At 39.4% G+C, this 25,801-nt stretch overlaps 1 protein-coding gene and 1 long non-coding RNA gene across 2 annotated transcripts in view; one reads left to right on the top strand and one right to left on the bottom strand.

Annotated features, from left to right (window-relative positions):
• Positions 1–25,801, bottom strand: part of LOC134198741 (uncharacterized) — a 434,518-nt gene that overhangs the window by 390,194 nt on the left and 18,523 nt on the right. The gene's annotated exons all lie outside the window — the stretch shown is intronic.
• Positions 5,458–25,801, top strand: part of LOC101741073 (homeobox protein aristaless) — a 116,396-nt gene continuing 96,052 nt past the window's right edge. The window contains exon 1 of the mRNA XM_004929143.5: positions 5,458–6,112. Within this exon, the coding sequence (XP_004929200.2) occupies positions 5,875–6,112 (238 nt within the window). The 5' untranslated portion in view covers positions 5,458–5,874. The remainder of the gene's footprint in view (positions 6,113–25,801) is intronic.

The following is a 25,801-nucleotide window of genomic DNA, read 5'->3' as shown; positions in this document are numbered from 1 at the left end:
ATTCACAGTTATTTTGATTCCTTGTTGCCATATATTAAAATTATAGGGCTCGTAACCTTGAGGCGTCTGGTTGATGCTCCAATTGATATGATATGACAGCTTTTCCACCCTCAAAACCGGGAGGAACGGCTGATTCGGGGTAGAAATACCGAGGATGTTGGTAATTACCCGAGCGCACTTACAATACGCCCCTCCATTTATAAACACTAGATCTTTACCTATTAAGTTGCCTTTTTACAATACTGGCCAATTTTAAATGTAATCGATATATGACTCGCAATAAATTCTAAATTCAAATGAATTACATCGTGAAAATATGGAATTCTAAATTTAAAATTAGTTAATTGTTTATATGATTAGTGTTTTGTTTTCACTACATTTGCATTTTTTTCATCAACATAGACACGATAAAAATAAGAGTTCCGTCGCAATATAAATGCCGCACAAACGGCTCATGATATGTACGGAGTGAACGTTAAAAACGAACGCACGACTCTGTATAGATTTAAACGCTCTTAAAAATGAACCCCGTGGTCGCCCAAAAACCAAAGTCAAGAATGACGAATTCAAGGCGATAGTGGAAGCTGACGATATTCAATCCACTGCTGAGTTAGCAGCAGCTTTGAACGTTAGCATCAAAACAATTCTTATTTGCGTCAAACATTTGCAATACGTGTGTATGCGGGTGTACTGTGAAGATGTTCGCGAATCTCCAGCAAACCATTGCTCATCCATGCTGCTTTTAAACAACAGTGCTATACCTCATACGACACAACAGACAGTATCTAAGCCACAAGAGGAAGGATTCAAAAGGAACTAGGGTTGGAAGTTTTGCATAATCCATCGTACTCATCAGAATTTGCGCCGACAGACTTTTCCAAAGTTTGGACAATATTTTGGAAGGTAAAAAATATAATACCAGAAAGGCAAAATGCTTTTGAAGAGCTTGTTGACTGCCGTCCACCCGATTTCTTCAAGAAGGGCATTGATAAATTACCACTACGCCGGCAGCATGAGTACATATTTTGTTTTATAGAAATTAAATATATTTATTAATAATGACTTTAACTTTCTGTACATTAAATGGCAATTTCGTAGGTAAAGTTCAATATATGAAACATGATAACATTTAAGGAAAGAGGAGTATAAAAAGAGGGCATCATAGCTGAAAATTTTGCGCCATTGACTTGAAGAGTTCAAATATTTTGTTTTAACAAATGAGGTCAAAGATTAAAGTCATCTAAATAATCCCAGACAATCGCAATCACCTAAATAATCTGGCTCTCAACAATCTGCTACCAGAGGATCCTCAGCTACTTCGATCACCTTGCCTGCCGACAGCCGCATAACTTAGACAAAGTTATTTTGACGGCCAAGGTGGAAGGAAAGAAACCACGCGGCCGATCACCTAGCCACTGGTATGAGCAAACAACTACACTAACTGGGCTGCAAGTCGCAACCTCCTTATGAAAAGCCGTAGACCGGACGAGGTGGAAACACCTCACGAGACAGGCCACGGTCAAGTTTCAAGGACACGACCTTCAGTAATGAAGAAAGCGACGAAGAAGAAATAATCGCCAATCTTCATTTAAAGATGATACTTGAAGAGAGAAAGAGTTTATTCAAAACCAAAAAACATGTTATTATTTCTAGAAATTTCAGTGCACAAAAATATTTGTAGTAATTAAATAGCAACCCTAGCACAATCTAACAGTAGTACAAAATGAAAACTTCCCTTTGTAGTCGTACCGCAGCATGTAACTAATGTAAACGATGACTCCACATTTTGTTCAATGGACAAATTCTTGTGCCCGCCTACTCGTGTTAGGTAAAATTGTACATTCTTCATGGTCGCTCTACAGAAGCCTCGGCACGGAGGTGTTTATTCTTGTTTTGTTGGTATGTTTGTTGTGTTGATTGAAAATTTTCGAATTTAGCTTAGGGATGCTCCATGTACCTTTTAAGTCTTCCATTCATTTATGAGGGTTTTTCGTATATCTTCATCGAATACGAGCGTATAAATAGATTACAAATATTAACTAAATATATTATGTTTAAAAAATTTAAAAACATGTTTTTAGTTCGCCGAGCTATAAAGTAGAAAACAATTTTCGAATATTAAAAATTCGTTCTATTAAGATGGTTTACTGCTATATTATAATTAAAAAAAATTTCAATTATTTACAATAAGAATAAAGTTATCAACAACATAATTAATTTGTTTGTAGTTTTATAATTCATTGGATTCGAAATCCCATCCAACACAGAAATATTTAACTTTATCAGTCTGAAACCGCGAACCGTAGCTCACACGTGAGACATTAAAATTGGTTCGAAATTTAATTTATCCAAATGATTCAAACTTGCTCGCGCATCAGATTCCGTCGCTCTGAAACCAAGCGGCCGTTTCCCGGGTATACTTTTTCAATTCCAGCCCATAAATCTAAGTTTAAAAAGGCTTGTAAAGACTCTTCCACCCTTTTTGTCTCCCGTAATGAGTGGATTACCATACAAATAGAAACGGTTCGGGCCGGTGTATAATTGAGTTCGGCGCCCCGCTGCCTCGGTCGCTTTGTGAGGGCCGCGCACGGATCGTCCGACTAGCAATTTATTTATGTACGATGATTACTTCACAAATATTGGTCGATGGTGATTAAATGCGCTGTTATTTGTTTATTATTGTCAGGCGAGAATAGTACTGGAGAGTTGGGGTGACTAGAATTAGTCGGTTCAAAATTGTGATGGTAAAATACTTTACTTTACTTTATGACCTGACTGTAATCAATTGTTATAATTAAGGCAGCGTTTTATCAACCTCCATGGGTAGCACAAGCCTAAATTTTTCTGCAGCGAAATAAGCCAGCGTTCTGGTTTAAAAGGTATCAAAATGAGAGTCACGAACTGGATTAGATTTCACATAGTCAAGCCGTATGTTATGGAATCTTTTAAAACTTCTAGATTTACGGCTTTTTGTTATGTCCCCTGTTTTGATACCTGCGACTCGTAAAGTGCTTAACAATTCTATGAATTGTTTAACATGATTCGACATCTCCTAAGCCATAGCTAAACCCGCTACTGGCGTATTTTCTGTCCTTGCTAGTATCAATGTGTTGGTCATTATTGCCATATCAGATATTGTTTTATCAACTGCCGTCCATGGTCAACGAATAGCCAATCCATTTAGGTATTTTCTCGGCATATGCCATCATATCCTTCTCAATAGCAGCTACTAAAGAGTTGTCGATGAGCTGTGATTTCTATGATATAATTCTTCTTTCTCTTGCTCTTATCCCACATTCGCTCGGCGCGGTATGTCGTCTTTTTTTTCTTATTTTAACTATCATATTATGATGCATAGGGTTTTGCATGCATTTCAATACCCTCAGACACAGCCCACTGAGTTTCTCGCCGGATCTTCTCAGTGGGTCGCGTTTCCGATCCAGTGTTATAATTCTGCGAAGCACGGCTCTTGCTAGGGTTCGTGTTAGCAACGTCGTCAGGTTTGAGCCCCGTGAGCTCACCTACTAGTTAAGGTTACGCTGAAATAGCCTCTCAAGGCTCTCTGCTTAGGTAGGAAAAAAAAAGCATTTCACGACCAGGCCGCCTGCTCGATGTTACCGCCCCTTGGCAATGCCATCGTTTGCGTAAGACGGTAGCCAGAAGAAATCAGCAACGTGAAGATATAGGTCGGTCTCATCCCAAGCTAGAAACCGCACGGCTTGTATAAATAATAGAGGTAAAAAAAAACTCTTCCACTAATAAAACGACATCAGTTAACATTGTAAGCTCTTCGCAGATTCATACCTTATTAAAACAAGCTTCATGTGAGACCTTAATAAGGACACGACTAACCGGGTAAGCTTGTGAACGCGATTTTACTTTTCTATATATGTCGTAGCGCTCGTAAATTGCGGTTAAGTTCCGATCGATGGTAAATGGTGACCGCCGCGGGCAGCAACGCGATTTATGTTATAAGCATTCGTTGAATGTTATTTATATTGTTGTTTTAATTAATATTGCGGTTCGCTTGCTTTGTAATTGAATTCACGTGTAATATTCGACTAACATCTATACGGTTCGTTGATAGAGTATCATTCTAATTATAGTTTTTATTTATTTATTCATTTAAAACCGTAATGCCTATTGGATTTTAGTATTGAGTTATCTGTTGTATTTTATTAATTACTGTATTTGGGCAAGCAATTTCATCGGATAATTAGATTATTTTAATTTTTGAAATTTCCAAACGTTTTAATGAATGTAAAATTTACTTTCACCGCTATATTATAATAAGAACTATAAAGTGAATATTTAAAAGAGCATCATTTGAGGAAGTAATATTTTTAACTTAACACCAAATTAAGGTTAGCTGCGGGTGATCCACTCGTTTATCTTCGATGAAAGAAGATTTTTTGTATTATAAGCAATCGCTTCTATTGACCAGTACGACCATTGCTTAAATAATTGATCCCAACATTGAATTTTTTGAGTCAAAATAAATACTAGGCATCACGTAAAATATTTGTGTGTCAAATAATTTAGCAGCTACAGGATTGAGTGCTGGGCGTATACATACTATCTAATACATCTTTAAATTATCTAATGCACCTACTTCTTTGTCCACATCAACTGTAGGCAACATTTATAATTCTTTAATATCTATTTGTTTGTTTAGCTCAATCAACTCTACTATCCGTTCTGTGCGATTGTGTTTTACTGAAAAATTGAAAGCCTAGATACTAAATTGAGCATTTCCGGATTAGGGTTGCACGTAGGTATTGTGTTATAATGAAAAGCTATAATAAAAAATAGAAGGTGTAAAATATAGAGAATACCTAAGTGTAATAGATGTTTTATTAATTAATTAATTCGGAAATAATTTGAATAAGCCAGTAATCTTACCATAATCATCCTTGTGATCTAAAAACAAAAATTTCAAAGACTTTCTTGACGAATGATAAATGATATAGAATGACATATTATATACAGATTAAATGATGAGAGCATTGACAGGGATTACCGCATTGTATTTTTAAATTGTTACTAATAGAGCCATCTAAACGGATATATGTAAAAGACGTGTAAAACAACTCACATTAAAAACTATAATATAATTCATTTGATAAAATAAAACAATTATAAGTAATAATACACAATTTATAACAAGTGTAAATGATTTATAATAAAACACACACCGAAACATAGATACCAAATAAATACAATTACAGAACGAAGCCGAGACTTACCCTCCAGCACAAACGTACATTCAAATTAAAAATCTAAAGCGGACACTATCTTTAAACGCAATTACAGCTCATCAATTGAAAAAATCGTATGCGTTGTGTCGGTAAAAAAGAACTTGCGATTGCAATTAGTTCGGTGATGCAGCGTGGGCGGGAGGCTCCGCCTTGGAGGCGTGAGGAGGGCCGCCGGAGTGCGCCGCACAGGAGGGAACGCGGCCAGTCGCCCTCGCAATCGCGGAGTCAACGCGCGCTGAACGTTCACATCGCGAATAAAGCGCGAATAGTCACACAAAATTCGGATACCGTTTGCCAAAAAAAAAAAAACTCACAGTTGTTTTTTGTTTCTTTTTGACACCTGTCAAATGAGTGAACGCTTTGTGACTGTATTGTGCAAGTGAGATCGAAAGTGTCTGGCGCGAGAAGAAAGCTCCGCGATACGACGATGACAATTGATTAAGCTATAATAAAATTTTGATTTTTTTGTAATCAAAATATAAAGTTCCATTATTTTGAAATGCATTCTGATTGCGATGCGTCCCGACTACTGTTCTTAGTTTAAAAATGTCAAAGGAAAACAGAAAGACATGTATGCGTTTATGTAGCGTTCTTCTGAACGTAAGTGCGTGTGAATATGGACTTGACGACTCGTCGCGGGGATATGTTGGACGGAGCCGTCCCGGAATCTATATCAATGAACGGTTCGGATCAGTGCCGAGATATTGTGAACGGACCCCAGAGCGGTAGTGACGTCACCGGTGTCACCGCCGACGTGCAGGTCCCTAGGAAGATTAACTCTTTCAGTATACGGAACTTGGTTGGCGGAGAGGACTCGAATCAGACAGCCGACGGAAACGTGACCGTAAATGATGGTAGGTACAGTCTATTTTAAAATTTTTATTCGATTTTTTTTTATTGTCCTAGTAAGCAGACGAGCACACGGCCCACCTGATGGTGAGTGGTTACCGTCGCCCATGGACTTCAGCAATGCCAGGGGCAGAGCCGAGCCGCTGCCTACCTTACTTACTGCCTGCCTTACATAAGAACGGATAATTATTTCCTTTTTTCTTACTTTTCGAATATTGCACTTATTTGTTTCACTAGCAGATGAGTCGAACGAGCTTAAGGTAGTCTAGCTAGTGGCCCTTAAGTTAACGCTGTTACTGAGCTTATAGCCATCATAACAGCGCGCGGTAAAAAACGGCTTGGTGTGCCCCTGATATTGCTGTCGTCCATGAGTGACGGTAACCAATGACTATCAGATGGGCCGTGTGCTCTTCTGTCTGTCTACAAGGGCAATAAAAATACCATAGTGTATTCCGACGCTCAACACATGATATCTAAATCTTAATTGTGTTGTATATATCCGCGCGGCTTTGCATGCTTTTTGTATCAAAATAGACAAAGAAAACAGCTAAGTACCATTTCCTCCTGTTTCTTTTGCAGCTTTCCTTTTTTTTCTGTTTTTGTTTAGTAATTAATTATTGACGAGCTTTGGTAGTTTTTTTTTTGTCAATAACAAAGCGATACAAGAAATGGGATATGTGAAATTAGTGTTCTTATATTTATTTTAAGCACAGTAGCAGTTTTATGCGTGTTTGTTTTTGAGGATCGGTCGAGCATATTCTGGATTTTTTTTTTTTTGCTTAGATTGATGGACGAGCTCACAGCCCACCTGATGTTAAGTGGTTACTGGAGCCCATAAACATCTACAACGTAAATGCGCCACCCACCTCGAGATATAAGTTCTAAGGTCTCACTATAGTTACAACGGCTACCCCACCCTTGGAACCGAAACGCATTACTGCTTTTTTTTTTTTTTTTTTTTTTTTATTGCCCTTGTAGGCAGACGAGCATACGGCCCACCTGATGGTGAGTGGTTACCGTCGCCCATGGACTTCAGCAATGCCAGGGGCAGAGCCAAGCCGCTGCCTACCGCTTAATACTCTCCACAAGCCTCGTTTGAAGAAGGACATGTCATAGCGCTCGGGAAACACCGTGGAGGGGAGCTCATTCCATAGCCGGATGGTACGTGGCAAAAAAGACCTCTGGAAACGCACTGTGGATGACCGCAGTGGCTCCAGGTAGTATGGATGAACTCTACTCCGGTGGCGGGCGGTGCGATGGTAAAAACGAGATGCCGGTATCATCTCGAACAATTCCTCAGAGCACTCCCCATGGAACATACGGTACAAAATACAGAGGGAACCGAAGTCCCTCCGCAGACCCAGAGGTTCCAAACGATCCGTGAGACCGGGATTATCGACAATCCGAACGGCCCTCCTCTGTATGGAGTCAAATGGAAGAAGCTGGTATTTGGGAGCCCCGGCCCAGAGATGGGAGCAGTACTCCACGCGAGGCCGGACTTGTGCTTTATAAAGCAAAAGCCTTTGTCCAGGCGTGAAGTACCGCTTCGCTCTGTTGAGGACTCCCAGCATTTTGGACGCCAACTTGGCTTTGCCTTCCAAATGACTCCGAAACTGGACATCCCTCGAAATGTCGACCCCAAGTATCCCAATACTCTCGGAAGGTTGCAGGGATACTCCTTGGAATTGCGGCGCCATGACAAAGGGGTCCTTCTTCGCAGTGAACGCGCAAACTTGTGTCTTTAACGGGTTGAATTGAACCAAGTTCAATTCACCCCATTTGGAGACTCGCCCCAGAGAGTTCTCCACTTCAGACACAAGTTTTGATCGTCTCTCTTGCACCACGCTCCGAGAGAGACTCTGATGGCCGATATATCGCGCATCCCCCGTGCTGTCATCCGCATAGCAATGCATGCCATCAATAGACAGCATGTCATTGATATACAGGATGAAAAGCGTGGGGGAGAGCACCGAACCTTGTGGAACGCCAGCGTTAATGGTCATGGTATCAGAACAGTCACCGTCTACAACGACCGTGATGCTCCGCCCATCCAAAAAGCTAGCGATCCACTTGCAGAGACCCTCGGGGATTCCGTAAGATGGTAGCTTCGACAGAAGTGCCCTTTTTTTTTTTTTTTTTTTTTTTTTATGATTGAAGGATTACTGGTGGCCCGAAGGCCTTTCCAGTTTCACCAGGACAGGTGGGCGAGCAAAGGCTCAGCCAGGAGGGGTGGGATTTGCTAACAACTGCCCGAGCGCCTCCGAAGGAGACCTAACAACTCAAGAGCAATTGTTTCGCGAATGAATCTACTACCGGATCGGAATCGCGACCCGCTGAGAAGATCCGGCGAGAAACTCAGCGGGCTGATGCATGGGTTAGGTTGCACGGCGAACTCTTTGTCGAGTTCGACGAGTACGGTTACCGGGGTCCCTAAGCCTGCCCCTAGTATTAGAGCTGAAGGCATCTAATGCAAAGGTTATTGGATCTGATGGATCCGTAAGGACGTGTCTAGGGCGTCGACGGTGACTGGCTCCTGCATGATCAGGATTCGGGGAGTAGTCAGCGGCGGCAACGATAAGGCGATTATCATGACGCATAGCCTTATCGAAGTATCGTTCCGACGCTGACTTCATGTATTTCCGAATTGATTCGAGGCCCAGGTCGTCGTGTAGGTCAACGTTCCTCACGAACCACGGAGCCCCGACAGCTAACCTGCAAAAGCGGGATTGTAGGGATTGGAGGGTGTCTATGTGTGTGCGGGCCGCGTGAGCGAACACCACACTCGCGTAAGTCATGACGGGCCTTATGCAAGTTTTGTAAAGTGTCACCTTGTTCCGAAGGGACATTTTACTCCGCTTACAGATCATGGGGTAGAGTCTACCGAGAATAAACGCGGCACGGTCACGGACTGATTTTATATGCGGGCGGAATGTCATCGATGCGTCCAGGGTAACGCCCAGGTACTTGACCTTCCTGGCCCAGGGTATTGATTGACTAAAGAGAGTAATCGGGGGTGTGAGATTCCTCCTCCTAATACGGGAGGAAATCCGTGTGGAGCTTCCCCTCTGAAATAGCACCGCAGTACTTTTCGCTGGGTTGATGTCTATGCGCCATTTTCGGAACCACTGTCCTAGGGCTAGGGCTGCGCTCTGAAGCTTCTTCGCGATTAGAAGTGCCCTATGCCAGACCCTGTCGAAGGCCTTCGCAATATCAAGGCTCACAGCAAGAGCCTCGCCCTTGCTCTCCAAGGCTTCAGCCCACCTGTGAGTAAGGTATACAAGAAGATCGCCAGCTGAGCGACCGTGACGGAAACCGTACTGTCGGTCACTGATCAGCTGGCGATCCTCCAGATACTTCAGGAGTTGTATATTAATTATTCGCTCCATCACCTTGGAAAGCAAGGAAGTTATCGCGATAGGCCTGTAGCTCGATGGGTCCGACCGGTCACCCTTCTTGGGGATAGGGTGGACGTGGGCAGTCTTCCATGAAGACGGAACCCTGTTAGCGCAATAAGAGAGGCGATACAAACGCGTTAGCGCAGGCGTCAGCTCAGGGGCGCACGTTTTCAGAACCACTGCAGGGATGCCGTCTGGCCCTCTCGACTTATGGACGTCCAGGAGTCGGAGTTCCCGCCTGACTGCACACTGTGTAAAGCAGATCTCCGGCAGGGAACTATCACACCGGAGGATGTTCGGTGGTGTGGCACCCCCGTCGTCCACAGTCGAGTTCGAGGCGAAGAGTTTGACCAGAAGGTCAGCCTTCTCTTTCGCACTATGGGCCAGACTGTCATCGGACTTGCGTAGTGGTGGGAGACTAGACCTGCAAAAGTTACCTTCTGCAGCTTTGGCGAGCGACCAAAAAGCACGGCTCCCAGAGGGATAGCTCTTCAGTCGCTCGCCAATTCTAGCAACGTGCTCCGATTTCGCCCTGGCAATAACCTTCTTGTAGGACCTGGAAGCGGCGTTATATTTCCGCCTTTCCTCTGAGATGTTAGGATCCCGACGTCTCCTAGCATCATCCCATGCAACGTATGCGGACCGCTTGAGGTGTGCAGCATCCCTGCTGGCATTGTTATACCAGGGTCTGCTGCGACCCCCAACGGGCACTTCAGAGGAGGGAATAAACAATTCCATCCCCTGGAGCACCACGTCTTTAAGACGGTCCGCACAGACGTCAGGATCAGCAGAGGAAAAGCAGAACCGCCCCCATGGGTAGGATGCGTAAAACTCACGCAATCCATCCCAATCTGCTGACAAATACTGCCAAACTCTTCGATACCTGGTCGTCGTTCGACGACTAGGACGAGAGAGTGGTGTGGCAGCACGGATAAGGCAGTGATCAGACGATCCAAGTGGAGCGTCGACCACCACACTGTATCCGGCTGGATCGGTGGTCAGCAGAAGGTCCAACAGAGAAGGCTCGTGCCCCTCAATATCTGGGACACGGGTGGGCTGTGTCACCAGCTGGGAGAGGCCGTAGGCCAAGGCGAAATCGTAGGCAGTCCGACCCGGGAGGTCAGTGGTTCTGGACCCCAACCACTCTTGGTGATGAGCGTTAAAGTCTCCAAGAACCACCACCTCCGCAGATGGGTACTGCTCAAGCACGCGGTTAGTCCCCTCTTGCACATGCTCTATCAGAGCTGAACCTGCATCACTGCTGTGGGACCTGTACAGGCACGCGTAGACTCGGGTACAGCCCCCGTGATCTACGCGCAGCCACAAGAGGGACAGGTCCCGTTGTTCGAGGCTTCGTAGACGGCGACAACAGACATCAGCCCGGACGAATACACACACCCCGGCTTTACGCAGGAAGTTGTGCTCCAATACGTAGCCGGGGTATTCAAGGTACGAAGTATCATCCGGAGCAGATATCTGCGTCTCCGTCAGAAAAAGAAGGGCAGGCTGCGCCGTCTCAAGATGGTGGTGTACGGCGTCGAGGTTGCTATGTAGCATTACTGCTTCACGGCGGAAATAGGCGGGGTGGTGGTACCTACCCGTGCGGACTCCCAAGAGGTCCTACCACCAGTGATTACGCAAATTATAATTATAGATAAAATAATATAATAATATAATAAGATAAAATAATAGATCGATGCTGGTGCTGACATAACACCTTCTAGTAGTATTTTTCTTTCTCTATATCTGTTAAAGTTTTTCAATGAATATCTCTATAGATGATGTTTCTTCAGTTTGAACACATTCTCGATACAAGTGAACTTTGTGTTAACGAATCTTAATCTTGAGGAATCAGTGATTAAAGTTGAATTTCGATCGTTTTGGGCGAATATCAGCCAATTTAAAACAACGTTCAAAAATTGTCAAGTTGTCACTACCGATTTTGATACCATTAAATTTTGACATATTACAGATTCCTAATATAAATGTGATATATTTGTTTGTTTTTTTTTTATTTAATTAATTTAATGTCATTAGATCAGACACATATTGCATGTAGAATTGACGAGTAGTTATAGTCTTATAAATATTTAAATACGTGTTCTGTAAATTCTCTGAGGAACAGTCTGAGGAATTAACTATTTTTCTAAAATTTTGCTCGTCCACATTAATTAATTTTAATAAAATTTTGCAAATCATATTTATATTACGAGATATGTATTCCGAAATGCAAATAAACTCTTTTCGCAGTTCGAACATTAAACTCGATTCAAATTATTATTGAAAGGAAAGGCAGCGATTGTACTATAGAATTGACACTTAGAACTCATCATGTATCAAGGCGGCATTTATTTACCTTGCCGATGTCAATGAGTTCCGATCCCTTAACACCAGCTGTGAGCTCGTTCACTAACCTACTGTCATGTGTCCTAGTTTGTAGAAAGTAATTGTAAAATAAAAATGGGACTTCGATCTTATGTATTAAAGTGGATTTGTGATCTCTACTTAATTCGTAATATTTTTTTGTGTATCTCAGGAATGTGGACAAGATAGGACTATCATAACAAATTACATTATTATTTTTGCAACGTTTCGGTCTTTTATTAGACCTTCATCAGGCATCTGAAAATTACACATATTGATAACCAACAATATAAAAAAATGTTTCCAAAATCAAAAATAGTAATTAACTAATTTAGCGGCTTTGTTGATTTGTATTAGTTTCTGATGTCTAAGGCAATTGTGCAGTGTAGGATAGTGATTGTTTAAATTCATAGTATGGTAAATATGGTAGTGTCGACAATTGTTGTTTTTTTATATTGTTGGTTATCAATATGTGTAATTTTCAGATGCCTGATGAAGGTCTAATAAAAGACCGAAACGTTGCAAAAATAATAATGTAATTTGTTATGATAGTCCTATCTTGTCCACATTCCTGAGATACACAAAAAAATATTTTATAATAATTATGGACGAAAATATTGATAATATTAATTCGTAATGGTTACCCACAAACTTAATTCAGTGGATCGCGGGGTCATCCGCCAACCTAAGCCAATAAGCCAAGCCTGAAAAAAACTGTGGATCCACCCGTCTATCAGCATACGATCGTTTTTATTGCCTTCTACTTAATTAAAAATATTAACCCAGACATTTCGTAAAATTAATAAACTTTAATTGGTTGTGTCGTAAAAAAATAACGTTTTTCAATACATTATCTTATATTAATATTAATTATAAATATTATTTATTATGAGAAAACGTTTGAAAATTTTAATTTAACATATATATTTATGTTTTAGTAGTTTTGTATGTATTAAAACAGCTAGCCACACGGCCTGCTCACTCTAACCGGCGCTATATAGGCGGGCTCCGGATAGCCTGCCGACCGAGAGGGCTGGTGGTCGTGGCGCCGACGACCGCCAGTCCGGCGTCCCGAGGGGGAGGGTGATGGGAGAGATGTGCTCCGCACTAAACACTTCGCTTTCCCCCCTTTGCCTTTTCATGAGTTCTGTCTCATGTGAGGTTTGGACGTTGGTTGTTGAGCGACAGGAGGTTTTAGTCGGTTCGACTCCGACATGCTCCGCCCGCCGTCCCCAGTGGAGGGCGGAAGTCCGGCGATTTCCTCCTGACAAAAAAAAAAAAAAAAGCCACACGGCCTGACTTCGCACGGATACATTAAGGGAGAAACTACATAGCTGATGTAATTAATCGAAGTTATAGATGAATAGTGTCACTCCCGGATCCCGGGATGGCTTTGTCCGGAACAGAGCTAGCTACCTTTCCGGGACGAAAATTCCGGATACACTACGCACACAATTCAGTTCGCCACATTCACAGTAGTATCCTCTTAAAGGCACACTGGCATCCACCAGTACACTGGTACTGATACCACTGGTACACAGGTACACTTCCATAATTGAATTATTAATCAATAAAGGATATATAAAAACTTTGCCTCTTATACAATATACAGGTAAACCAATAAGGCACCCTCATAGATGAACCTCATGTGTCAAATAATAATACTTAGATTTTAATTCGTTTTCTTCTATTAAGAAAGTTTAATTGATACATTGCTTAGAATAAAAATCGATTTTTCTCAACTTAAAAGTAATATAGCATATTTAAACTATTTAGAAGATAATATATTCAGGGAAGTCGTAAGAAAATTGATTGCGAGATCTCGAAAAACTAGCGAATGATGACGATTAGCATCAACTGTCATTAAGTATCATAGACCTTAGATTGGCCAATTAAAATAATCTACTAAATACAGGCTAATATATGAGGAACAAAAGTTATCATGAGTTGAACAGTCCTTTTTCTCTGTGTGTCCTCAGCGCGGACATCTCCTAGAAAGGGAAAGAGAAACATTGATTTTATTCCACTTCCATACGAAATACCAAAGCAAAGTCCTGATATCCTAACCCCTTGATCGCATTTACCTTTATTGTATAGTATGGACTCCGGTAACCACTTACTGGTGATAGGACCTCTTGTGAGTCCGCGCGGTTAGGTACCACCATTCTGCCTCTTTCTGCCGTGAAGCAGTAATGCGTTTCGGTTTGAAGGGTGTGGCAGCCGTTGTAACTATACTTGAGACCTTAGAACTTGTATCTCAAGGTGGGTGGCGCATTTACGTCGTAGATGTCTATGGGCTCCAGTAACCACTTAACACCAGGTGGGCTGTAAGCTCGTCCGCCCATCTAAGCATTAAAAAAAAACTTAATATCAGGGGGACCGGCTCATTCATGCATCTAAGCAATATCTAAATAAAAACCGGCATGCATTCAAAGGAAGTTTAAAAAGAAGATTCCGGAGTAAATACAATATAATAATTATTATGGATATCTAAAGGTATTGAGGTTCCGAACAAGCGAAAAGACACGACCGCCCAGCCCATTTCTGCCGCGAGGAAGTCATGCCTTCCGGTTCAAATACAATACAATTGAGATTTCGGCCGTCATGTCTGAAGATGGGTGACATCATTCATGTTCTATGCCCTCTAATGCCCACTTAAGGTAGATCGTCAGATCATATACCAATCGAGAATAATAAACTCAAATCTTCAAACGTCAATATGAAAACATAATTTAAAAAACCTTTTTTTTTCTTCCAAATTAAATTAATCGAATATTATAATCAGATTATTAATGAAGCGAACAATCAATTATTCGTATATTTCGAATTATGAATAATATCGTAATCTGACATCAACATAACTAGCATATAATTACAAGGAAATAAAAACCGGTCGTCATAATATTGATTATATAGTTTTTCGTATAAATTATATGCCATAAACAAGTATGGCGGTGTGATGACGTCATTTGCTAATTGTAAACAATGTTTCCAGGTTTCAGTTACACTTGTCGATTCAATGATGGTATTTTTTACGCTTTTATTCTTGCAATAATAATCTAATTTAAAAATTTAATAATGTTTATACAAAGAAAACAAACACAGGAAAATAAATGCGCGTGTAGTTTATCATTTATCTATTTAAATTTATTGACGTAATAATAGTATTAAAAATACATATATAAAATACTACTGTGTCAAGAAAGCCCCGGGAAAAGATTAATAATCCAAAAAATATTAGGTATTCATCCTAAATTTATTTTATGACCTTTAAAGTATGCTCCTTAAGAAACAATACACTTACGCCAAAAAACATCCTTTATATCTTCTATCGAATACTTGTAGTAATAGTAGTCTAGTAGTGGTCTATCGAACAGTCGAGGCCAGGAAGTGGTAATCTGAGTTTAGGAAAAAGAAAGATGTTGGCTGGAGTCATATCTGGCAAGAATACACCATTTAAAGGTACTGCTTATTTAAAAATGAAATATTATGCAAACCTCATAAAGGAGACCAAATTGGAGATTTGGCAGTGAACAAAAAACTTGAACAAAATTGTGACATAATAAATTCAACTAAATTTTTCCCTAAAAAGCAGTGACTAAATCTTCTACCGATTTCTCCACAGAAGATCTTTCGCCGTTCTTGCTCTGTAAATTGTCGATCTGTACGTTGTTGTTGGAAATTGATCTATATCTATAAGTATACTAATATTATAAAGCTGAAGAGTTTGTTTGTTTGAACGCGCTAATCTCAGGAACTACTGGTCCAATTTGAATAATTCTTTCAGTGTTAGATAGCCCATTTATTGAGGAAGGCTATTACATTATATAGCCTATAACATCACGCTAAGACCAATACGAATGGAGCACCAATAAAGAATGTTGCAATGTTGTTGTGAATGTTTTTTTCCTTTTGATAGCTTCCACTGCGTGCGCTGCGGTAACGGTTAAAGTTTCGCTAAAGTAATGTATGAGACAATTGTTCCCCTTTAAAAGATCTAAAAAAAGTCCGCGACAGCATATGTCTGTATGTTAAGGTTAACTCATTATAACGTTTTTTATGCTAACCAAATTTGTTTTGTGAACTATTCCACGCGGACGACGTCGCGGGCAAAAGCTAGTATTTTCTAAAAACGTATCTTGAAAATGTCGTTAACGCTTTTTTAGATTTTTGTCAAATAGGCTTTATTAACATCTAATGCTACCCCTACACAACTATTGCTTATACATTACGATTACACGTAATGATTATACAGTAGTGCGATAACTTTTATGCATCAGAAGATGTATAATTATATTTTATTTTAATTATACCGTTGAATTCGAGCTACAGCTCATTCTTTTGTCACGTTGCGTGTAGGGCTGTACACATTTTTCGGTAAAATGCACATAATTAATTGCGATTTTAAAATTTGTCGCTTAAGAATAAGTGGCACTACCACCTGTCTCCATTTTCTGAAACGATTTCATTGCAACCCTCATTACGTTTGGAACGACAGTAGTGCAACTGTAATATGGTAATGTAATACGTCTGATAATTTGTACTACCCTCAAATTTTTCTTTTTTTTATTGTATTTTATTAACGATTATCAGCCGTGTGTTATTCCTACCTATCCTTACAGGCCTTGTTTGCAACATGACGTCACACAGTTCTAGGGGAGTAAAGAACCATGCAAGGGAATCCAATTCAAAACTGGCAAGTTAAAAAAACTATAGATGACCAACCCTTTTTCAAGTCGCGTATGCCTGACATATTACGATGTTCTAACAACTTCTAAATTCTACTGCGAACCCAGTGCTCTTCTAATTTAAAAAACAAAAATGTTAAAAGGCTCTCAAAAATGATTCTGATTTTTTATTCAGGAGGATATTTTCGAATTTTCGCTTTCGCATCGGGGCAATAAGCGAGACATTTTGTAATTGAACTGACTAAGCGCGATCTCTCAACGGCCCGCGCCTTAGACCCGGGTGAAGGAGAACCCAACCGTCGTGGGCGGTATGGAAGCAAGAGAATGCCTTTCTCCCGCCACCTCACCCCGACCCAGGGAACACCGAAGTGACGCACATCAGCCACGACCACTCTGAAACCACCACCATTCCATGACCGCTATTCAAAACCCATATAGATGGGACTTCCAACTTGTACCACACAGCTACGACACTAAGCAGCCACAAGACCGAACCGATGCAATGAGGAAATGTTTCCGCTCCTAGCATTTGGGACAGACTGAGAACGTGATATAGCATGTCTAAGTAGAATCCACAGAGATGACACTGCCGTTGGATCAAAGTAGGTACTTCCTAAAGCAATCGCAGATAGCCAGTACCTGCATGCCATTCACTCAGTCCCCTAGGGCCAAGTATCGAGCCTCGAAAATTACCTGCCTTTGTTCGCATGACGCTAGAACGGGGACGCAATACGCTAAGGTCCAATGTAAGGCAGCTCATCCATGGTAATCAGCAACGTTCGCCCCTGAGAAACAAGTTGATGTCCCCGATGACACGCTTGCGGCGTCAAAGAAGATGGTGCATTAATCTCAATAGTCCTGACCGTGACAAGTTGCGGCCGCCGCAGCAGATTCGCTACTCTCACTGATAGCTTCGTATAGGGTCATCGACCGCACCACCCCATGTAGAGATGACGCGTTACTTAGTGAGACCCCCAGTGTCGGAAGAAGCTGAACTAATTCGCTGACAGTCCCAACAGCCAGGTTGATGCTAACCCTTAAAACATTAAGGATGTGTTTTAATTATTTATTGTATGTATTGAGTACAATTCGGTATACCACGCCAGCTTCTCGAGCGGCTAACCCCGCAACAATACAATTCTTAGTAAGCTCTTAATGCATATCTATTTATTTTTGACGAGTTCGTATCCTCTTTGATTCTGCACGCTTAACCCATTAAATTAGTAGGAAAAAAAAGTAAGACAAACAGAAAAAATATTTCGGAAAATTTAATTCAATCTCATCAATATTTCGACTCGCACCACTGTAAATTTATATTAATGCACTTTTACGGCGTCGGCTCTGTAAACCGTACAAAGTTGGCGACAATTAAAATAATACGCTTCTCGGTACGCCCGAGCCTATTATTAGGATTGTAATAAACCGTAATTTGTGCTCTTTCAATACCTGCATGCGCTAATTAACGTTTATTTGTGGCTTGATTGCTCCGTGATACGCAGTTTCTTGAAATGAAATTAAATAAAACAGTTTTTTGCGTGGCTTTTGTTTTAAGGGCATTTTTGACGGGCAGTTGATATGCATATGGATAGTCTTAAGATTCGCTGTAGATGATAGCAGCAACGAACTGTCGTGACAAGCGCTCACAAACTCTACCGCATTGAGATAAGGGTTATAATACTTCATACTGAATACAAAATCGGCCCGCAACATAATTAGACAAAAAGAATTTGATATAATAATGATTTTAATCTTTTAATAAATGTATCTTTTTTATTTGATCGGTTTTGTTAATTTTAAGTATGTTTCAATGATACTATGTACACATATGGACTTATTGTTGTCTGAAATAAAATAAATCATTCATTCATTCTATGACCGAATAGTATAAATTTTATGGATATGATTTGATTACACGCTCTTCACACCATCGCATATATATATTTTGTGAACATAATGCAGGCAAACATATCATTGGAAAAAATGAATAGTTATATCAGAATAAAACAATGTCATACTCGGTAAGCTTCTTACTTAATACGTAAATAATAATAATATTTATATTTGTCATTTGCTAAAATGAAAAAAAAAAAAACTGTCTGAATTTCTTATCTCTCGCATTATTTTCAATCGTAAGCTTAAGTAGCCCACGATATTGAATATCTAATAAAAAATATATAACAAGCTTTTTAGTTGAATCGCAAAAATGTGAATGTGGTCTGTTAATGCAATAAGTCATAGATAACAGAAGTGATCTTGTGAAGTGGAGCAATTATCACTCATTCGTCATTCGCCTTTACTAGATTCGTATAAGGCAGGGATGTAATTATTTCAAAAAACTAACTTCTATCCTTACACGGTTCTGTATTAATAACTAAATAAAAATAATAATAATATTGGATGGTTCGAAGTAAGTATCAGTTGAATGGAATATTTTATATGTATTCTGTAACTGATAATTATTTTTAATAAAGTATTTTTATTTGATTTGTTTTGGTAATTTTAGGTATGTTTCAATGATACTATGTACATGTCGGCGTTACGCCAGGATCACTTCGATAAAGCGGCACGACACGAGAACCCTCTCATCGTGGCCGCTGGTAACTACATTCCCGGTCCTGCGGAAAGAATGGAAAGTAGTCAACGTCGCCCCAAACACGTCATCTCGGATCCTCCCGATCCACTAACGGTGCTTTTAGGTACTTCAAGCACCGGTCACCGTTCTGGTCGAACCCGTCGCTTGCGACGAAGGGCTCGACGCGTATATTAACCCACAGACACAGCCCACTGAGTTTCTCGCCGGATCTTCTCAGTGGGTCGCGTTTCCGATCCGGTGGTAGATTCTGCGAAGCACGGCTTCGTATGTAACGTTTTTCGTATGTAACGGTGCATCGCTACATACGAATGCACCGGACGTCTTATCCTTTAGGACACGACGAATTCACATGTTCGTGATACTACATTCGATAATGTTCATTAGAAAGCCTTGATTGGTTGCACTCAATTGTAGCCCTTTACTCTATATTCGATAGATATTCACGGTCTACAAGATACTCCCCTAATAATTATAATAAATTAACAAAATTGAATTATACGTATCATTCGTTCGAAGTAAAAAAAAACCGCGAATTCAATAAAATGCGTGCTATTATATAGTGACGTGTCTGGCATAATATCGATGTTTTAATTTATCGATTATGCGATACTGGCGACCCGTTCGTGAGTGCGTTTATGGAACGCAGATGTTCAAAGAGTTTGCATTAATTTTTGCCTCTGGCAACGTTTTCCGGTACCACGTTTTTTTCATGCCCAAGTAGATGAATTTAAAAAACAAAATTAAAATTCGATTACAAAAATAACAATATTATCAATATCTTTTATCTGTCTTAATTTAAATTAATATTGATATTTGTAGGTTTCGTCACGTAAAATGCACTGCACTCACTTTATTTCTGCAACTTGAGACTTCCGAAGTAAACACTAAATGCTGAAGACAGGATATTAACTATCAACTTCGCGCACTATGCTATTTATCACAATTGTAGCACGTATCATAAAACACTATAAAGTTTGAGGTCGTCGTGGCCTAACGGATAAGACGTCCGGTGCATTCGTGTTGAGCGATGCACCGGTATTCGAATCTCAGGGGGGTACCAATTTTTCTAATGAAATACGTACTCAACAAATGTTCACGATTTACTTCCACGGTGAACGAATAACATCGTGTAATAAAAATCAAACCCGCAAAATTATAATTTGCGTAATTATTGGTGGTAGGACCTCTTGTGAGTCCGCGCGGGTGGGTACCACCAACCTGCCTATTTCTGCCGTGAAGCAGTAATGTGTTTCGGTTTGAAGGGTGGGGCAGCCGTTATAACTACACTTGAGACCATAGAACTTATTTCTCAAGGTGGGTGGCGCATTTGCGTTGTGGATGTCTATGGGCTCCAGTAACCACTTAACACCAGGTGGGCTGTGAGCTCGTCCACCCATCTAAGCAATAAAGAAAAAAGTCAATTGGGAATGCAAGAAACAGAAGCTCTCCCGATATAGTTACTGATAGCCCAATAGAGAACAAAGCAATTAATTCGAGTGTCCACCCTAAATTACCGTATCGTAATCTTTTAGCTGCATGACGCTTCAGTAGACAAGCTTCGTTTACTCTACCGTAGTTAAGAAGATGAAAAAATATAAAATTTTATAGAAGATTAATATTTATTTTATGTTATACCGAAACTTTAGTTGAGAAATTTTAATTTGGATTTTTTACTTATTTCTTCAGAAATGGTAAACTTCACAAATAAACTTTCAACTTCTAATACAAAGTGCATAAAAGTTAGGGGTAGAATTTTGGAAACGGGCCACGTACGTGTACGTATAAATAAAAGCATCTATAAGAAATTTTAAGCCCTCAGACACAGCCCACTGAGTTTCTCGCCGGACCTTCTCAATGGGTCGCGTTTCCGATCCGGTGGTAGATTCTGCGAAGCACGGCTCTTGTTCGTGTTAGCAACGTCATCAGGTTTGAGCCCCGTGAGCTCACCTACTAGTTAAGACGACGCTGATATAGCCTCTGAAGCCTATCAGTTCAGGTAGGAAAAAAAAATTAAGGTTTTCCCAAATCTAACTACAATAGCTTTACCAAACAATAGCTTAATGTTCGTTAATCAACTAAAAAAATACAGACAATCATAGTTTCGGAAAACTACTTCGAATTAATTTATTCAGAATACAAAAAAACGAGTCGCGGACATAATTAGTTTACCTTTGTCAAGAAACATAAACATATTTTTTGGTTTTTGCCATTTTAAACGCATTTTGTAAACAAGAATTTATTAAAGGTTTTGCGCATCGTAAATACTATACTAACAATTTTTATCGTAAACCGTTGATTAAATTACTTTTATAATTACTTTTTCACTTGGACATGAGAATGCAGTCGTATTTGTTTCCTGGAAACATTCTTGAATTGTTTCTGCATTTGCAACACATGCAGAAACCGTTATTAACGTATAAATATTAAAAAAAAACATTTAATGTCTTTAAAATACCTTCTAACATATATTATTGCTTTTACGAAGTTTCCAGAAATTTGGAAATTTCTCCATCCTTCCCTATTCCTGAACAAACAAAAATTTTATCCGGATTCCGAACTCGGGACCACCAAGGTCTCCGCTTAATCTCCTTTAACTACGAAACTTATGTTTTACTAACATATTTTCAAGGAATCCACACTTAAAATCCTTTTAAATTAACGCGACAATCTCTTTTAAACTTTAGCTCGTTAACTATCGCCACGTAATTTACTATCGAGCCGAAGGCACGCGAGAAATCCGAAACATTCAAATGTGAAAAATAAAAGCATGATATTCAGAAATCTTGACTCCAAATAAAGTGCTGATAACTTAACAAATGACTGATGTTTCTGGAATTTAAAACATGACTTTTGTCGCACATAAATGAAAGCTTTAAGTTCATGGACTTAGAGTTTAATTTCGTTTGCGATTCTTGTGTTTTCCTAAAGGTTGACAAGGATATAAAAGGATTTAAGAGTGAGAGTTATCACGGGGACCCATTTGGAGCGCACGCGCCGGTCCACAGACTGACAAACGAAAAAAAGGAAAGGACTCATAAAAAGAATAAGCTGTCCCTTGTGTGATGGTAGAACTTCTGTAGTGCTTACTATTAACGGTTGAAAATTTCCAATTACTATCATGTTGTAAAAATATTGGGTAAAAACTACAAAAAAACTATGAAAGTTCCAGAAGCAAGTTTAGGACCTGGGGGAGTTGAATAAAGAAATACTTCAATAAAATTGTATGGGCTGTTTGGCGAAAAGTATCTTTTTTGATTCAGGAAAACAAATACCTTTTTTTTTTTATTGCTTAGATGGATAGACGAGCTCACAGCCCACCTGATGTTAAGTGGTTACTGGAGCCCATAGACATCTACAACGTAAATGCGCCACCCACCTCGAGATATAAGTTCTAAGGTCTCAGTATAGTTACGACGGCTACTCCACCCTTCGAACCGAAACGCATTACTGCTTCACGGCGGAAATGGGCGGGGTGGTGGTACCTACCCGTGCGGACTCCCAAGAGGTACTTGGGAGTCCTCTACTTTTAGTACTATGTATGTAATATTAGTATGATTTATTAGGAAAACCCTTGCTGTTGACACACTTTCCGAAAATAATAATATTATATTAATCAAAATTACTTAGTTTTCTAAACTGAATTTGTTAATTCAGTGTTTTTTTCTAGTATAAACGAGGAAAAAGTAAATTAGCATTTACTTGTAAAAATAATTGTAGTTTCTAAATCTTATAACGACCGTGAAATATGAACGTGAATATTTCATCATCTGACTTGAAGATTGTGGTCCTTTTTATAAAACAAATTTATCTGCTTACATTTTAACATTAGGCGGGTAACGATACTGAACCTCGTAAATCAAATAAAAACATCACTTTATAATAAGTAAAGTGATTATTTATCATTAAAACCTAAATTTAACATATCGACGCTTGAAAGGCAAACGTGACTAAGCGACAATGCGTGAACTTTACAGTAGACTAATTTAAAGTTGAAATACCTGAAAACAAAATTTATTTTAACGAATCCAGCTGTAGTAGAATCTAGCTAGTAGCTGTAGGATTGAAATAATTTTAATAGATCTAGAAATATATTTTTTTTGCGCATCGAATATGATTATTATTGCCTATCATTTATGTACAAAGCAGTTATTGTCGCTTAGTCACTTTTGCCTTTCAAGCGTCGATATGCTGATCTTGCTATTAATCCTATAAAGAAACAAGATAGAGATAATATCTTCAAAGATATCTTATATTCAAAATGTGCAAGAAACGGGTGCTGCATTTCGGATCTAAGAAAATTGAGAATATTTTTATAGATTTCGATCCATCAAATCCTATACAATTAAGAATTTTCGCTGTTTTAGACATATTGCCATTTCTTGGCATCCCTTAAAGCATATTATTAAATACTAGTCACGAAGCTTTGCGGGTAATTTGCTAGATAATTACTTGCCTTATCTGTCTAATTAAAACACCATTTGGCACACATATACCGTATTGTTATTGTCACTTTGTTCTGATGTTATCTACGCGTGATACTCGGTTGCGTTTCCTAGTTTATTATTATGAGAATTAAAATCATTAAGCTTGCTCTGGATAGACATAGCTAATACTGTGCATCTATAGCGCTTAAAAATACGCAAGAGCATATGGGAGATAATGTTTGGGAAGTGGTACTTACGGTTTTGGAATAATGCGAAGTCGTCGTGGCCTAAAGGATAAAACGTCTGGTGCATTCTTGTTGAGCGATGCACTAGTGTTCGAATCTCAGGTGGGTACCAATTTTTCTAATGAAATACGTACTCAACAAACGTTCGCGATTGACTTCCACGGTGAAGGAATAACATCGTGTAATAAAAATCAAACCCGCAAAACTATTATATAATTTGCGTAATTACTGGTGGTAGGACTTCTTGTGAGTCTGCGCGGGTAGGTACCACCACCCTGCCTATTTCTGCCGTGAAGCAGTAATGCGTTTCGGTTTGAAGGATGGGGCAGGCGTTGTAACTATACTGAGACCTTATAACTTATATCTTAAAGTGGGTGGTGCATTTACGTTCTATGTCTATGGGCTCCAGTAACCACTTAACACCAGGTGGGCTGAGAGCTTGTCCACCCATCTAAGCAATAAAAATAAGAATAAAAATTACCGTTTTAGACAGATGGGCCGTTCTCCGAATCTTCGAAAATCTACGAAAATACGCGATTTTTGTGTACGCTAAAGAGTCTAGCTTCTTCTGGAAGCCTCTTTAATCTTTCGACCATCTCTGCTTCCACAGTACTAGATATGAAGCCCAGTTATTAGTCACCTACGTCTATACAAGCTCTGCTCAGAAGAATAAATAAGTGTTTATTATGTAGCCTACAACCGGTGATAGTACCAACCCTTATTATTATCTTTTGTTCTTATACTTGAAATGGTCGTTCGATTAACACTTGGTATTCCAGTGTGATCTGATACCAGCAGCTTTTTGTGTATTTTGTGTATGTGTGGCTTTTACTGCGTTTATTGTCGTGATGTTTTTACATTGTAACCAATAAATAAGCCGATTGTTTTATGCAATTAACACATTTCAATTTAACAACCTTAAGTGTTAATTTCTCGACTTTTTTTAGGTTTTCGCAAAAATGTTCTATCATACCAAGTATCACGTCATGGTATTTAAGCTTTCAGAAAAAAAAAAAATTGTAGTTTTTCTTTTTACCAGCTATTTCTCAATCATTACATACAATTAATCTATTTAGCATAATAGAACAAAATGTAACACTAAAGCAGTTCATTCATGCATACAACTTTGTTTATTATCTTGTATTTCATTTTTATACCTACTGAATAAATTGTACCTCAAGACTGAAAGTTCAGCTCTAAGTGCTGGTATTTTCCCTAATTGCTTCATTCAGCAATTTTCTTACTCTTTTAAATAAATAAATATTATTTTTCTTGTAATTCATTCACGGTTTTTTGGATCTTCCTCTAGGCCCATTCACATTTACGTTTTACACTCACATTTAGATATTTTTTACCTTGCCTCATTACCCTTGCATCAGCAAACCTCAATACATCAGTGAGATGTTATTATGATGTCCTAAATTTAGAAGCATTTGTAAAGATACCTGAAGAAAATCACAATAGTTGCCAAATGCTTCTAAAATATTTTAACTACATTTGTGAATAAAAAGAACAAGGTTTTTGCTATTGCAAACCATAAATAAGCAGAAGAATTACAAAACGCTTAATCTCCTTTGTCATTTACATAATGAACACCTAAAGTAACAATCGTTGGAGCTTCCCCTAAAGAGAAGCCATGATCCGTAGCTTACCTGCCGAAATGTAGGGTCTATAATTCAAATCAATTTATGCTGCCTCGGTAAACGCATGACACTGTCCAATTTCACCCTTTTTATGTAATTGCATGCACATTAGACCATCGGCTGTCCAACTCACACAACATTCATTTAGCCCTTCTGTCATCTGTGTATCATTATATCCAGTTCAATATGAATTACAAAAGAAGTAGAGAGTGGTATTATATTTTTCTTTCCTGCAGTAGATAAGCAGGTAAGTGCTGTACGTTGGGGTGGGTCTTTAACATCATCGGTCACCGAGTACCACATATCCCGCGCGCTTCCTGGATTAAGGAACCTGGAGGAGGT

Source organism: Bombyx mori, chromosome 4 (assembly GCF_030269925.1).
Source record: "Bombyx mori chromosome 4, ASM3026992v2".
NCBI classification, from domain to species: domain Eukaryota; kingdom Metazoa; phylum Arthropoda; class Insecta; order Lepidoptera; family Bombycidae; genus Bombyx; species Bombyx mori.
This window is presented reverse-complemented; position numbering and strand designations above follow the sequence as displayed.